Here is a 15722-nt window from a genome sequence, read left to right as displayed (position 1 = left end):
AATGCATCTTAGCACTGGGATGTAGATTCTGCTGACAGCATTCATATGTGTGACAAGAATTTCTTCTCTTTGCCAAAACTGCTTTCAACCCCTTCCTCCCCCCCATATTAATTCAGTTTTTACCTTTATCCATTCCCCCCCTGACTCCAGGAAATACACATATCTAGGCCACTATCCTCAGGACGAAGAGGACTGTGTGTGATTTCCTTCCAAGACAATCAATCCATCTGGTCCCTCAAAGATGCACTTGCAGACTGGAAAAACTCAGAATGAGATTTCAGCCTTGGCATACCCATCATCTTGTGGGGATACAGCACATCTGCGTTTATGACACTGTTATTGCCATGTAGCAACAATGGTGATGTCACAATGGAGCATTGTGATTTCACCGCAGGAGCAAGCAGACTGACAGAAGAGAAAATTCTTCGCAGTTAGTGGCTGTAGTGAAGGAAAGTGATCCAAGAGAAGCCTGTAGGTCGTGATTTTAAGTAACACAAGTTAAAACAAAAAACAAAAACAAACTCTCCAGTGTGAAAATCCCTCTTTAAACGTAAGTTGTAAAGGTTAAACAAGAGGAAAACCATTTTCATCTATTATTCACTCCTGATGCTAGTTTAGAGATGGGTTCAAACAACCCCAAAACTCTGTCGCTAGATCAGAACTCTTTGTGGCTTCGGCACAGCTACTCATTTAATTTCAGCTTGCGGTGAGTGAGAGATGAAAAACCCTCTCTCCTCCCCCCGCAGATAATTCTAGTGTTACCTACATGGCACTTGAAATCCCTGCTAGCCAAGGGAGCTAGAGCGCAGATCCAGAAATTCAAGCAGGGTATTCCATGTGGCTGGCCCTAAGAACACTAAACCCTAACAGGAAATATAGCACTCGCTAGAGGTGTCAGATTGACTCAGATGCTCTATCTGCAGCAGAGGTACTGGCAGCTCAGGCAATGTTAGTGCAAGCAGTCCTTTGTTGTCCTGCCAAAGCACCTCAACCTTGATCTGGAAGAGAAGGAAAAAGAAAAGCTCAGATTCCATGGTCCAGGAGAGGGTCACGCAGACACTTGTCCACTAGAAATGGATCTGAGACCCTATCAACTCATTGCACATAGCTCCACAGCTGAATATCTACTGACTGTGTCATTACTGACCCAGGTCGAACTGGAGGAGTGACCTAGCAGGGGGAGGTTTTACAGGAAAAATAAACAAGCCACTCTTCCAAACGTACTTTCTAAGAACAAAATGTTTTTTTTAATGCCGCAACAATGCCGCTTATATAACTTGTTGATTCAACAACAATCACTGGTCATTTTTTACAGATGGTCTTAGGAGACGCGGCTGTCTGGAATCGCAACAAGCTGCCTAGCCTCTTGGCAAAACAGATTCATGAAAGGACAGTGCACAAATGCAAAAGAAAGCAGACAGGCACCTGACAGAGGCAGTGTATTAAGCCATTAACTCGACGGGGTTATTGCTTCAAAAGAAGCTTGCCTTACTGAAACAAAACAAAAAACTCCATACGGCAGGGCACAAGTTTAATTACCATTTTCTAAGGATGCATGGCCAGGCAAAAGCATAAAGACTCTGGAAGAGACCGGCACAGCTCACCTAAGGAAAATAAGTGTTTGCTTTTAAAAGAGAACATCACCATCAACACAGATGAGTTCAATATAATTCATTATACAATTAGGGACTCTGTATCTTCCTAAAGAGACAGCTTTTTTAGGTAAGGAAGCAATACAGTCCTTAAGGGAAAGCTCCTGATTATGTGGGAATGTAGCAGGTTACAGCATCTGTACGCAAGCATCAGAGTCTATAAAGCTGGAATAGGAAAGCTGGCTCCCTATGGTCACCCAAAAAGCAGAGAGAGACATTCACATGGACCGTGATACTGCAGATCCTGCTCAACATTCAAAGTGCCCACCTCTGGAAGGCAGAGAACTTCCTGAAAAGCAGGTCCAACGCCAGCTAGCCAGAATGTGGGACTGCCGTTTTACAGACAGAAGCACTTTTCCAGGGCATCACTTCTAGGAGCCGCAAGAGAAACAGAATGTCAAAGTGATGGTAGATGGGTAGCCCTGGAGGCTCTCCGGTTTGGGGACGCGCCACCTCAAACGTACTTCCTTCCTTCTCCTCTCAATACATTTCTAGATGAAACATAGTTAGTATGGCGTTAATAAAGCCATCACAGCAGCCAATCTGCTGGCATGCAATCTCTGGGTGTCAGCTAGGAGAATCCATCCAAACCTTCTCAGTGTGACTTAAGAGCAAGCATCAATTACCCTGAATGCTGATGGACAGTGCCACTTGTTGGCACGGCACCGTATGTGACTGCATCGAACCCATCTTCAGGAGAATGGAGAGTGCACCCATTGTGCTCATTTCCCCATAGGGCAGATTAAACGTCCCATGAAACGCTGCCCTTTGGACCCATACTGGGAGCCCAGTCCTAATTTGCAGGAGTAGATTCCTGGTACTCAAGGATAACAATAGCAGTAGGGTAGGTAGGAAAGCAGGTTGGTATACTGGCCTAACCATCAAGAGGGCTAAGATTGAACAGCAAAACACAGGCTACTGGGCGTGATCCAGTTTGCACTTTTCAGCAGCAGCCTGAAATCAAAAGACCTGTGCAGTGCCCCATGCTCTCTGAAACACGAATGCAGCTTCCCCCTGGACTTTTGGGCATCACTGCCAGGACACCTCATTGGCAAGCTCCAAACCATCCAGCAGAGTAGATTTGTGTGTGCCAATATCAACCCACGCCTCTCGAATAATCTTTGCTTTGCAAACCTCTCTAAAATTTTGTCAATATTTATTTTAAGTCAGTGAAAAGGAGAAACATGTGGAGGTCCTGAGATGGTGGTGGGGAAACCCAAAACCATATAGCCAATGGAGTACAGTTTTTAGTATCACTACAAATAAGAATAATAAAAAAATTAATCTAGGGCAGCAAAGAAGGGCCGGGGATCCAGTTGAACTTCAGTGCAAGGCCTTGTTTAATATCAGCATCATGTCTATTTCAGTCCATTTGTTTAATCTATTTGGGCCTACGAGTGTTTAGTCTTCTGACGATCCCGCTTGGTAAGGGGGCTAGGTTTGTTGCATCTGAAACAGAAGGACTTGGAGGACTGTTTTGTAGCCCGGTGGCAGTGTGGAATCCCAGTCCCTGCACAAGCAGATGGGCTACACGGACTGCCCTGGAATTTCAGCTTCCTGTGGCAGGTTTGGCTGCAGCCTCTGTCATGCCAAAATGAAATGCTAACCTTAAATTAAAAGATGGCAACAAAGAAAGCACAAACAGAACTGAAGTCTGGCCATCACACATACACACACAGAGTGCCAGATCAGTTTCTCTGTAACCGGATGTGCTGGAGCCTTCTGACGTTACCTATGGAAACACCTCTTCCTAGACTAAATTTGTACCCCGCGAACTCCTCTTCAAAGAGGTATTCTGCTGCTTGGCTTGTTGGCGGTGATGGGGTTGGGGTGGAGAAAGGGGGGGCACGCCGAGTGGTGGGAACTGAGCGACGTGGCAGCTCTGACAAAGTGTTTCTGGTTTGGAGAATGATGAGGGATCAGAAACGATTTTCTTTTGTGTTTTAAAATAATATTGTGCGTTTTCCCGAGCCGAACGTCTTTGCTTTTTCTCCTTAAGACTCTTGGGGAACCACTTCCATCAGCTTCTGGCACAGGACTGTCACGGAAACTGAACAGAGGAAACAAGAGCAAGTTAGAGGCACCAGAATACAAGTTTTACTCATTTCCGCCTGGAGAGCTGGTCGCTTGTTTCATGATCCTCTGCCTCAAATGGCCTGACTTGGCAGCCGTCCCACTTTTTTCTTTCAAAGGAGTTTGCCCAAATACTACATAGGTCTTCATTGCAAATCAAATACCCAGGCCATGGCTGCCTCAGTCCTTACCCACAACTCCCATCTGTAACAGCAGGACTTTGTGCACAATCAGAGCAAAAATGACTCAAGACACCTACATTGGGTGATGTGTATTGACTAAGGGGTCATTTCTATACCCAGTCTTATTAACTGCACACTCCTGGGAATCATCAGTTATTACTGCATATATTATATTATATTATATTATATTATATTATATTATATTATATTATATTATATTATATTATATTATATTATATTATATTATATTATATTATATTATATTATATTATATATCAGTTAATGGTTAAACATTATGTTTAACCAGATAACCGATTAAACAGGAGCAAATGGGGGCTGCTTAGGCCAAGCTGGGCCAGCTGTAGACGGGGGCCGCTCAGGCCGGGCTGGAGCGCCCCTGTCTGTGGCACAGTGGGCCTGCCACATGTCAGGGCTACTCTGGAGGAAATGGAGCACCCCCGCCTGCAGCAGGCCCCTCCGGGCTGAAGCACTCTTGCCTACAGTGGGTGGGGGGGCTGCTCCAGCCCATTAGTTAACCATTATGGTAAGCATCACCCAGTAAGGTTAACTGGTTAATCATTCACAATGCTAATCTTATAAATATTTTAGAAAGTTTGTTTGTCCTGAAAGATCTCTGAAACGGCAAGTGCTAGAAACACAAAATTTTGAACCGATACTACTGATTTCCTAACTTATATAACTGGATTGATAATATTTCAAAATTGGTTCCCCCAGAGCGTCAACTGGGCCCACTGATATTTTACTATATTTTCCCCGGGCGACGCTGGGTATTTCTGCGTGTGTGTGTGTGTGTGTGTTTGTGTGTAGTGTAGTGTATATATATAAATGAATTTGGGCCCAGATTTCAGAACAGTACGAGCCATTCCTGCACAGTCACATTAATAGTGCAGCCATGTCCTGAGACAGCATTTTTGCTTGATGGTTTTGAATAGCTGATCCTGCACACGCATTTTCCTTAAAAACACGGCAGCGTTGTGCTGTCACACGCAATCAACACAAGGGCAAATCAGAATGTGCAGACTACCACTTATGCACAACAAAATAGGTGAGCACGTGCACAATGTCACATCAGGATGGGGGTACAGGGGGAGGAGCAGGAAATTTAACAAGGAAATATTTCAATTGTGAACTTCTAAGTGGGGTAATAAATTGTAAGGTTTATTTTAATCCTAAATTACCTTGACAGAATCTTTTAGAAGTGTTTCAAATGGTTCTGTACCCTCACTACTACACTGAGTGTTCTCTGCACATAAGACAATCATGGCAGATACAATTAATGATCAGATTATCTACATTATATTAGTACATATGTGGGCATATGACGCATGTGTGTCAGTCCAACACTTGTCAGATTTCTTATTCTGTGTTCCTCAGCTATTTCCTCTCTTCTCTGCTTAAAAGCCTATCCTGGTGGAACATAATTAATATGCTAATTTGCAACTCAGTTGCTGTGGAAATAGCTTTACCAAGAGCTAAGCCTGATACTTAGAATTGAAAAAAAAAGTCATGAGCACGGTTAAAAAGCTCTTTTTTGTTCATTAAAAGCACCCAGATAAGGTTTGGCATTTCTGCTTGTCTGCTTTTCTAGGTCAGCCAGCTGTATCAGTAACAGACAGATGGTGGAGTTTAGTTACTTAGACAACACAGCTTAACTCTCTTGAATCAGTTGTTCAGACAGAGAGCTGAGGGAGTGCCTGGCAGAGAGCTTTCCACCCTGAACATTCACCGTGGTGCAGGCATTGACAGCTGAGACACACCTATGTTACAGGGAGACCTTATCAATAAAGCTCCCCAAAGAATCTACCAAGTTATTATTCCCCTTCCCAGGCTGTGCTGTTACACAGAGAGCAAGGGAAGTATTGACTGGACCAGGACACGCCTTGTCTACACTGGCGACAAAACAGCGAGAGCATTTACACTCCAATGCAACTTGTGTTAGGAAAAACACCCAGTTTTGGCAACAAAAAAAATCTTCCACCTGGGGAGAGACTTTTGTCTTTTCCCTTCCCTTTATTGCTGGAAAAGAGCCAGTGCAGACTCTGCTGTTTGTTTGGTCGAGAGAACTAGCTTCCGCCAGTATCCCACAGTGCTTGACCTGATGGTTCTGCTCAATGTTTTGTGATCTCTGCTGCCCTGCAAGCATGCGCCCCTCTCCCCCCCTACCACTTTCAAAGCTCCGGGAAGTATCGGACAGCTGAGTGAGCAGCTCTGTTTGGGGAACAACCAAAAAACCAAATCATTGGAATTCTCCTGTCTTGCCCTGCCAGAAGGGGCGGGCTGGAGAGACGGCTGTGCTGCTTTGACATTCCTCAGCACAGAGAGCTCACAGAGCTACTCACGATACTGCTCACAGCAGCTGAAGAGGCTGTGGGAGAACTTTGAGGGAATCCCAAGAAGCACAGAGATCAGCTCTGCCTTCCTACCACACTGCCAACATTCCTTTGCTCTGTCTGTTGACAGGGGACCTAGCAATGTGGCCATGACATGTCAACAATGGGCGACAGAAAAAACGGTTTGACCCGTTTTCACTTTTGCATGTCGACAGCACTTTTGTCACCCCTTCCCCCCCAGTGTATGCGACATGTGGGGGCTAATTCTGATCTTGCCTTCGTTAGAATTAGCCCCACCGCACTCAGATTTTCACACTGTATCCCCACCCCCCTCCCACTTCACCCAGCAGGATATTTTCCTCGGTTAATGAAGCAACGACAGGAAAAAGGAAGTCTCAGCAGCTCACTGGAAATTAATATCCCAACATTTCTCTGTTGGGGGAGGGAGGGCGCAAAAAGTGGCCTGCGTTTGGTCTGTGATTTGCCCTTACAACAGATCACTCCAGAGCTGGGGCTGACAAGCTGCCCAACTCCTGACCAGTGACTCCTGAAAGCCATTCTAGGCCGTGGCAATATGACAGCCAGTGCTACCCGCCTCCGCGCGGCTCAGTAAGAGCCAAACATTATTCATGGAGCCAATGCTGCCCCCTGCCAAGGCTGATGCCCCTGGTTAGCACTTACAGATGCCCTGGAGGATCCACTTGGGTTTGTTTTTCCACCAGACCCCAAACATGTACACAGGGATCCCGCTGAGAATGATGGCAAAGCCGATGGCGCATTCCACCGGCGTCATCCAGAAGGAGACCACGATCAGGAATAAGCAGGCCAGGATGAAGAAGATGGGCAGCAAGAGGTTAACCTGGACAAAGGATAAAAGCAACGTTGTGGGACATTAGCCAAGGGGGCTCGGAAGCAAAGGCAAGTTACACTTCAGTTGTGAGTATCTCCCTACGACGTGCCTGCCAGGTTCTGACCTGGGGGTGGGAGAGAGTTGGGATGTGGAGACAGACCCTTTGCAGAGGACATGCCTGACAGCTCGCACCTGTGAACGAGACCGCGGATTTCCCTGGGGAAGATGTGACGCTCTTCATCAAACAATTGTGGCAACCCCCCGGAGAGGTAGAAGTATTATCACCCCTCCTCCCCCCCCCCGTTTACAGAAGACATAAACAGGGCATTTGGAGGGCTGGATGGCCTAGTGGTTAGCATCACTGGCCTCTTTTTTTCCCCTACCAAAGGTGCCTGATCGCTAACCTCAGCTGGGGAACTTTCTGGACTCCACTCACATCTGAGTCTCAGCCCTTAAGGGGATATGGTAGAGGGACCCGGAACTGTCCTCTCTGTCGGGTCCCAGCTCAGGGCACCCCTGGCAGATTCCTCCAGCAGAGAATCTAAGCTCAATGCTCTGGGCTTCTTCCTACCAACGTCCCTTCTGTCTGGGTGGCCCGTACGGTCCGAACAATCAAGTGACTCATCTGGAGCAGCACCCGCTTCCACATGGCATCTGGCGCAGCCTCAGGCTCCTCTGGGCAGGGGCAGCCGCAAGAGTGGAGGGCAAGGTCCCTCTAAGGCTACGTCTAGACTGGCGTGTTTTTCCGGGATACCAGAGGAAAAATTCCGCCACAACCAGAGAACGTGTTTGCTCTTGGAAGAGGAAACGCACTCTTTCGGGGAGCCCTGTATACCTCGTTCTACACGGAACAAGGGCTCCTCCGAAAGAGGAGGCTTTTCTACCATTTGGCCCCATCTAGAGGCAATTTGCGTAGTTTTTTCCTACCCAGGACTGACCTCGCCTAAGTTGCGGTGCAGCACGACTCCGCAGCTGCTTAATGGGCCCCGCCCAGGGGCTCAGAGCTGCTGAGCACGGAGCTGCCTGGTAGGGGGAGGGGCATTTCTCCCTCAGCGACAGCGGCAGCTCCCTGCTGAGGACGGAGCAACGAGTCTCTCCCAGCGGGTAGAACACGGCAGCACTCTTCAAACAAGGGAGCTGACCCCAGCCTGCTCAGAGCTGTCTCGGGAGCACTGCTCTGGGAAGGTTCTGTAACGTTGGCCGCCTGGAGCTCGGGGTGGATTTGAATACACTTAGACTCTAAGGATGGCTGCAGAGCACGGGGGCCGACTGACTCCAGTGCTTGATGTGATCTTGGCCTCGAACCAGACGGCCCGTTGTGCTGCTGCGGTAGCAGAGGACGAGTTCTTTTTCACGTCGTTTGTTTTTTAAACAAATACTTTAAAGTCGATTTCACGCTGGTATGAAGCGTTTGATCGAGAGCCACCCGGGCTGACGTCCTTCGCTATTAATCCCTAGTGCAGGTTTAGCAGAGAATTTTTCTATGTGTTGCCTGTCAAGTTACCTCACCTGGCATGGAGTGAATTTCTATTATCCCTTTGTCTCAGCCCTGGGCCCCTAGGCTGACGAGGGAGCCAATAAGCACAGCCGAGGCAGAGTTTGTGGATTCAGGAACCAGTTTGACACCAGCCACGAATTTCACACCAGCTTCTGTTTGTCCACATTTAGCTTGGCTTGCTATAAAGTTGCACTTCCCTCCACATAGTAAAATAGCTGCATTTTCCGCTCCTCCCTGCACAGATTTTCTCAGCTTTACTGCTGAGGGGGGAATTCCTATACATTGAAGTCAAATCCTCAGCAATGAAAGGAACTTCACATTTCTTACAGCAACCCAGGTCCTGGTCTGCTCTTTCAATAGCTCCCTGTTGGCTCTTGCCGCAGCTCAGCTGGCTCTTGCCAGAGCTGCACATCCACTTTCCTTTCACCTCTGCGCATCCCAGAACACAAAAGAATTGCCCCTCTCCTGTAAACACCCCCACAAAGCCTCCACTAGCCGCACAGAAGGGAAAACTTCGCGTCCGCAGGGCGACCCCCTCCACCACCACCACCTCTCCTCACCTTGATGGGCCTTTCCAGTTCCGGCTTCTTGTACCGGAGCCACATCATGCCGATGATGGCCAGCGCCACGCACAGCCAGTTGAAGAAGCTGAAGAAGTTGATGACTGAGAAGATGTCATTGGAGAAGGCGTAGAGCAGGGTCATGAGGCACTGCAGCCAGACAGAGAAGCCATGAGCCAAGGGGCAGGCAAGGCGAGGACACCGTACGCTACTAACGACAAGTGTCTGAGAGCAACTGCCCATCAGCCAGGAGCAGTGAAGGATTTCCAGGCAAACTCAGAGGTGGTGGCTACGTTTTTACTAATTTAACCAAGTCTGATCACCGCATGGAACTATACCTCCACTCCAGGGGTACACTATGACGATGAAGGGCATGTAAATACGCAGAGTGCCAAAGAAGGGCAGGTATTTGGGGGATGAAAAGAAATGGAATTCCTACAGTGCACCCAGAACTAAGGGTCTGAGAGCACCAGACCAAATCGGTCCCATTCGGAAGAGGAAGGTGCCGTGGAAAATTTCCCCACACAGCTCTGCCGAAGGCATCTCTGTTCTGACAGGGGCTCCTACTATTCCCGGCCTGAGCACCCTCCACGCAGCTCGTCCCATGCATTTCAATCACGACTAGCGTGGCTCCGGGCTATTGCCCTACTTGTTCTTGGCCACAGCTGTACCACTGCCCTCCCCAATCCGATCCTGCAGCACCTGTGCTGTGTGGGAGCCTCTGACCATGCCATCGTCCACCCCCTCGCCCCCCAGCTCTTCCTCTGGTGAATCTGAAGTGCAAGCGGTCTCCCCAGCATGTGCGAGGCGGACCTGGGCTGAAACATGGGCGAGTGATTCAGCCGGGATCACCGCTAACCCTGCATTCCGTGACCGAACGATCTTCTCTATCTGCCTTTTGCTTCCTCTTTTACCCACCCGCGCTCCCTCCCCAAGCTCGAAGGGCAGAGATACGTTCTTCTCGCCTGCAAAAGCTGCCACTCCAGCGACTGTTTGACAGCTGGGGGTGCCCAGAGCAAGGCAGGGGACAACCGGAGACTACAGATCCTCCGGGAGAAGGTTCTGCGGCCCCAAAGTGATGCACATTTTACTACAGGGACGACTGTGACTTTCCAGTGGGCTGAGGTGGGTGGCAGTTTGGACCTCTCCTCCCACCCACGTTCCTAGAGCTTACAATACGCCGGTAACCGCTGACACCAATTTCCATACTAAGAAACAGAAAATAGCTTTGTCACGGTCACCTGGCATTCCAGCTCCCTGCCCAATGCAGCCGTTTCCCTGGGATATCCCCATGCAAGGCACGTGATTAAACTGAGCAAGACACGAGGGACCTGGGGGGACTACTCCGTGTGGCAGACACTCTGGGGATGGGGCAAGAGGAGGAGGAGAAAGTTCTCCTTCTGGAACAACAGACATACAGTGGAGTATCTCCTGCAGCCCCAGGAGGGACGGGCATTGATGGACCGGGACTTGGCTCCGCCTTCTTGGCTGGCTGCGTTCTCTCTGCCACGCACCACCTGACTCAGAAAGCCCGCAGGACACTTACTGTGAAGATGAGAGATGGCATGGGAGTGAGCAGCCGGGGGTGAATCATGGACAGGACAGAAGGCAGGTGACCCTCCCGGGATCCCACGAAGAAGAGCCTGAGGGCAAGAGAGCAGTTACTTCATCTGGCCAAGGTGCCTGAGAGTCACTGACTCCGTCCAGGACTGACGATGCGCTGACTCTCCCAGTGGCTATCTCGTGAGCCCTGAAGACCTCCCCATGTTGCCTATCATTTCGGTATACCCATGTGGGGGATGCATTTTATGTGCAGCCATGGGGAGGTGACGTGTGACACGTCATGTCCCTTCTGGGGCACACAAAATCCGTTCTGGGGCACACCATGGATGGTGTGTGGTGGGGGTGGGGCTGAGGACTGGGGTTTGGAGGGGTGGAGGTTCTGGGGTGGGGCTGGAAACGAGGGGGGGTGGAACTGTAGGCTGTCTTGGAGAGAGAGGACAACCCCTTCCCCCGCACTGAAGCAGCTTGGGGCCAGGTGAGAGGCACTTTTCCAACGCCGCGGTAGCTCCAGTGGGGCAAGACCGGGGTGCCTGAGCCCCGGTCCACACCAGGTCCATGCCTGGGCTGGATTGGAGCTTGCCCCAAACACATGGAAAGCAGACAGCTTAAATGTAACTATATAGGACAGGCTGAATCTCTCTAGTCTGGCCCCCGCGGGCCTGACCCATCCCGAACTAGAGAAGTTTCTTAACCAAGGGAGGTCAATGCAGAGTGCTAGCGGGTCTCCATAAACATTGGACGAGTATGGGGGTACAGTAGCAACCCCAGGCTTTGTGCCCAGCATAGCCCTATGCCTGGGAGCCACACCGCCCCTTAGGGCCCTTGCCACTAGCCCCCCCGCCCAGGATCCCCCCCACCCCAGAATGCACCCTGTCCCCACTCCACCCTCTTCCTCCCTGGGCTTGATCTGCGGTGCTCCGGACGCTGTGGGAGGGCAGGGGAGGAATAGCTAAGGGTGGGGCTGCCAGTGCATGGAGGAAGGGGGCAGAGGAAGGGAGCTTGGTGCTGTTTTTCCCCATGAGTGCTCCGGTCCCGGAGCACCTACAGAATCACCGCCGATGCCGGACTATGGACATTGCTGGACGGAATTCCGGATTACAGAGGTTCAACCTGCACTGTAGTCAATGACACACTGAATGCATGTGACTGTGGCCATTCTGGTTAATGTGAGTTGCTAATTTGGTTCCTGAAGTACTAGCATCACCAGTTTAAGGTCTTAAAAAAAAAAAAAAAAGATCACTCTAATCCCCTGCCTTCCCACTCTGCGCCTGTGCATGGGCAACACTTTGGAGGCCCTGCTCCCAAGGAAGAGAGGTTTGGCACAGGCTCTTGAAACGGGATCTGCAGCACTGAGCAAAACACGTACCGAGAAGAAGTGAAGAGGGATCCATTGACAGACCCAAAACAGGATAAACCAACGAAGATGGGGATGATCCAAGACATCACGCCAAGGTGATAGTTTCCAAAGTCCTAGCAGGAAGCAACATTCCGTCAGCAAATGTGACTATGGGGACGCATCTCAAACCACCCAGACATGTTTTTAACCGATAAAACAGCCCAGTCGAGATGACTATATGCACAGATGACTGAAGATTTTTTATACGGCCTTTTTCACAGGGCCAAAGCATTTTACAGAACTGCACACAAAGCGCAGAAGGCATTACCCTGACATACAGCCACTTCTGGGGTCGAGCATGGCATCCATTAGAATACCACCCAGTGGTTTGGACAGAAAGTCTGGGAAAACACTGGAGCCAAATGCAACGGCAGGAGGGATCAGACATGTCCTGGACACTGAAGCTGACACCCCTATTTTGCCAGGGAGCGCTACACGCTCTTTCACGAGTCTCGGGTTTACAGCACAGTCGGGTTCATCCCAGCGTTGCTCTGGTTTTATACCAGTGTAAGTCCGCTAGTTCAGTGGCGTCACTTCAGAATAAAACGGGAGTAATGCAGCCAGAGCTGGCGTCTCTCCCAGCACGGTACCGGAGATGCAACAGGCTGCTGTACGGATTAGTGTTACTCAGAGGAGCGCGGGCTGCCTACTGACCCGCCAACACCAATTTATATAGGACAGGCTGAATGGTTGGAGGTTTCTAGTCCCAATCTTGCTTTGCTTCCATGCTCACACCGAGCTGCACTCTCCATAGAGCCAGAGAGCAGGATTTCTGGCTCTGCTTTTATTTTAGCTATTAGAATAAAGCTGATTTGTTTAAAAAGAATTCAAGTGCAGCTAAAGCAAAGGGATAGAGGGCAAGAATAGCCTGGCTCAATACAGATGGAGGGACCTTTCCCCATAAATGTCACACTCTGGTAATTGATCACAGACTTACACAGCCTGAGGATGTTAAATATTGATTAACCGACTAATCAAATAGTCAATGCATTTTGCAACTAACTATTTGATTAGTTGATAGGGCGCCTCCACCTTTGAAAGCGCCATGTGGAGCCCAAGGTCAACTGGGGAGTCCAGCTGATCCTGGGCACCACACGGCGCTGCCGCTTTGAAACTCTGCGAGGAGCCTGACACCAGCTGATCCCAGGCTCCACGCGGTGCTACCACTTTGAAATGCTGCGAGAAGCCTGACACCAGCTGATCCCAGGCTCCACGCAGCGCTGCCGCTTTGAAATGCCGTGTGAAGCCTGGAGACACCCCAACTGGACCCAAGCTGCACACAGAGTTTCAAAGCGGCAGTGCAGCATGGAGCCAGGGATCTGGCCCCAGGCTCAACACGGCCCTGCCTCTTTGAAGTATCCTTTCCCCTCCCCCCTGCTTGCTGCCTCTTTGTGATAGAGGCAGCAAGGGGAAGGAAGCGAATAGTCGACTAGCCTGTCGACTATCCAATAAGAATTTGCCAATAGTTGACTAGTCCTTCACATCCCTAACACAGCCAGTAGCAGGTATGGTTATTTATGAACAACGGTGCCGTTTATTTCCGCCCTTACTTTAATCCAGCTCCGCGTCACGTGTGGACTAGGGATGTGAACGGTTAACCGTTACCTGGGAGCAGCCTACCTGCTCCACCCTGCCTCCGTTTAATGAGTTAACCAATTAAACTTAACGTGTTACGGTTAACTAATCAAATGGGATTTTACGTCTCTCGTGTGGACAACTCTTCCCCGCCCCCAGTCAAATATCAACTTGGTGTAAGCAGCCACCGTCGGTGTCAAATGAACTGGGAGATTCAACTAGATACAGCACGGCAGATTCAGACAGTGGAGAAAACCAGATAAAGCAGCGTCATTCATCTTACCACAGCCACGGCTTCAGATGCTAGCATCTGGTCTGTTGACAGGGTGGTGAAGTAGGCCAAGTTCGTCAACACGTAAACTAAGGTGACAATGGGCAGTGAAATGATGATGGCTAGAGGCAGGTTTCTGGGGAGAAAGGGAAAAAACAACTTATTAGGATCTGGGGCGCTGAAGCTCAGTCCGTGGCATCGGTCAAGAGACAGCATGGTAAGGAGAGACGCTGCTACTGCAGGGACCAACCAGCCTTTCTGAATAGGCCTTGCACTGGCTTAAAGATTGCCCAATTCATTCAGCTTTTCTTTGGTCTTGCAGAGGGTCCAGCTTGCAACTAGGACTCCCAGTCCCCTTCGGAGGAATCCACAAATAAAAGCAGGTCGGCACAGTGGCTGGGAGGGAGAGGAAGATGGACTGGTGGGGACCACACAGCTTGGAAATGGACTCTGATTAGCTGAGCAAATGGGAGCTCACAGGGGCCTCCTGCCAGATATCAGTGTTAGGCTCTGTCTATGCTGCTAGGGTTCAAGTGCTGCCGTGGCAACGCTTTGTGGCCACGGCACCAGCGCTAGGAGAGAGCTCTCCCAGCACTCTCGGTCAGCGGTTCTCAAACTTTTTGGCCCACGGCTCACCCCGCTCAATGCAGACCTTTCCGAGGACCAGCAGTCAACCGCGCATGATGACAAAATGGGTGCAGGAGTGGGTAGGGGTGGGGGGGGTCTGGCTAGGAGGTTGGGTGCAGGAGCGAGTTGGGGGGTCTGGCTGGAGGGTTGGGTGCAGGAGCGGGCTGAGGAAGGGGTGGGTCATGGCCAGGAAGTAGGGTGCAGGAGCAGGCTAAGGGTGGGCATTCTGGGAAAGAGGGAGGGTGCAGGAGCTGGGTGGAGGTGGGTCTATGAGGGGGATGTGGGGTTTGGGCATGAGGGAGCTGGGGGGTGCTTACCTGGCTCTGTGCCTTCTGCCACTCCCAGGAACTGCCCCCCACTGCTCCCATTGGCCTGCGAGGCTCACCCTGCTCACCCACCCCCAACAGTAGGCATCCGGAGCTGGAGCTCCAACTCTTGTGGACCACTAGTGGTCTGCGAACCACACTTTGAGAACCACCGCTCTACCTCCACGAGGTAAGCCACCTCCACGAGGGGAGTAGCCAACAGCGCCGGCAGCCTGTTTACACCGGCGCTTTACAGGCCTGTGACTTGCTGTGCTCAAGGCAGGAGAAGGTGTTTTTTCACACCCTTGAGCAAGAAAGTTACAGTGCAGTACCCTGCCAGTGTAGATAAGCCCTCAGAAAATGCACAGTAGCCAGCCAGCCAGAGCAGTCTCTTGTGCTTATGGCTGTCTAGAAAGGAGACAGGAAGGTCGGGATCATAGCTGGCAGGCACCAGACAGCCGGCTGGGCCCCCTGCCGTCCATGGGAACCAGGCTCAGATGAAATCTAAACATAGCCTCAAAGCGAAGCTGGTGTGAAGGCAGATTTGCTCTTCCTGATAGGCTGACTTAGTTTATGCCCACTAATTTAAAAAGGAAACTCTCCTTCGTGCAGCCGACAATTTGCCTGTGGCGCTCAAAGCTGCAGGAGGTCATGGCGTCACACAGACAGGTTGTATTTGGAAAGAGGGGTGGACAATCACCATCCACATGTCAAGGAAAGGGTAATGGACTCTCACGCTTCGCGGCACGGACTGATCGCCATGGGGGGGTCAGGAATTGGCCGAAGGCGCAGTGCGGGGCGGGGCTGGCAATCACGGAA

General features: G+C 50.4%; 2 protein-coding genes across 2 annotated transcripts in view; both read right to left on the bottom strand.

The window, feature by feature from the left end:
* Window positions 1-15722, bottom strand: part of KLHDC4 (kelch domain containing 4) — a 316137-nt gene that overhangs the window by 124002 nt on the left and 176413 nt on the right. The window lies entirely within an intron of this gene.
* The window catches only part of SLC7A5 (solute carrier family 7 member 5), a 61291-nt gene that overhangs the window by 199 nt on the left and 45370 nt on the right, over window positions 1-15722 (bottom strand). Inside the window, exons 5-10 of the mRNA XM_025182424.2 lie at window positions 13984-14107; window positions 12096-12199; window positions 10713-10809; window positions 9167-9316; window positions 6940-7117; window positions 124-3702 (exon numbers count right to left, since the gene is read on the bottom strand). Of these exons, the coding sequence (XP_025038209.2) occupies window positions 3647-3702; window positions 6940-7117; window positions 9167-9316; window positions 10713-10809; window positions 12096-12199; window positions 13984-14107 (709 nt within the window). The 3' untranslated portion in view covers window positions 124-3646. The remainder of the gene's footprint in view (window positions 1-123; window positions 3703-6939; window positions 7118-9166; window positions 9317-10712; window positions 10810-12095; window positions 12200-13983; window positions 14108-15722) is intronic.

Source organism: Pelodiscus sinensis, chromosome 12, assembly GCF_049634645.1.
Source record: "Pelodiscus sinensis isolate JC-2024 chromosome 12, ASM4963464v1, whole genome shotgun sequence".
Taxonomy (NCBI): Eukaryota; Metazoa; Chordata; order Testudines; family Trionychidae; genus Pelodiscus; species Pelodiscus sinensis.
This window is presented reverse-complemented; position numbering and strand designations above follow the sequence as displayed.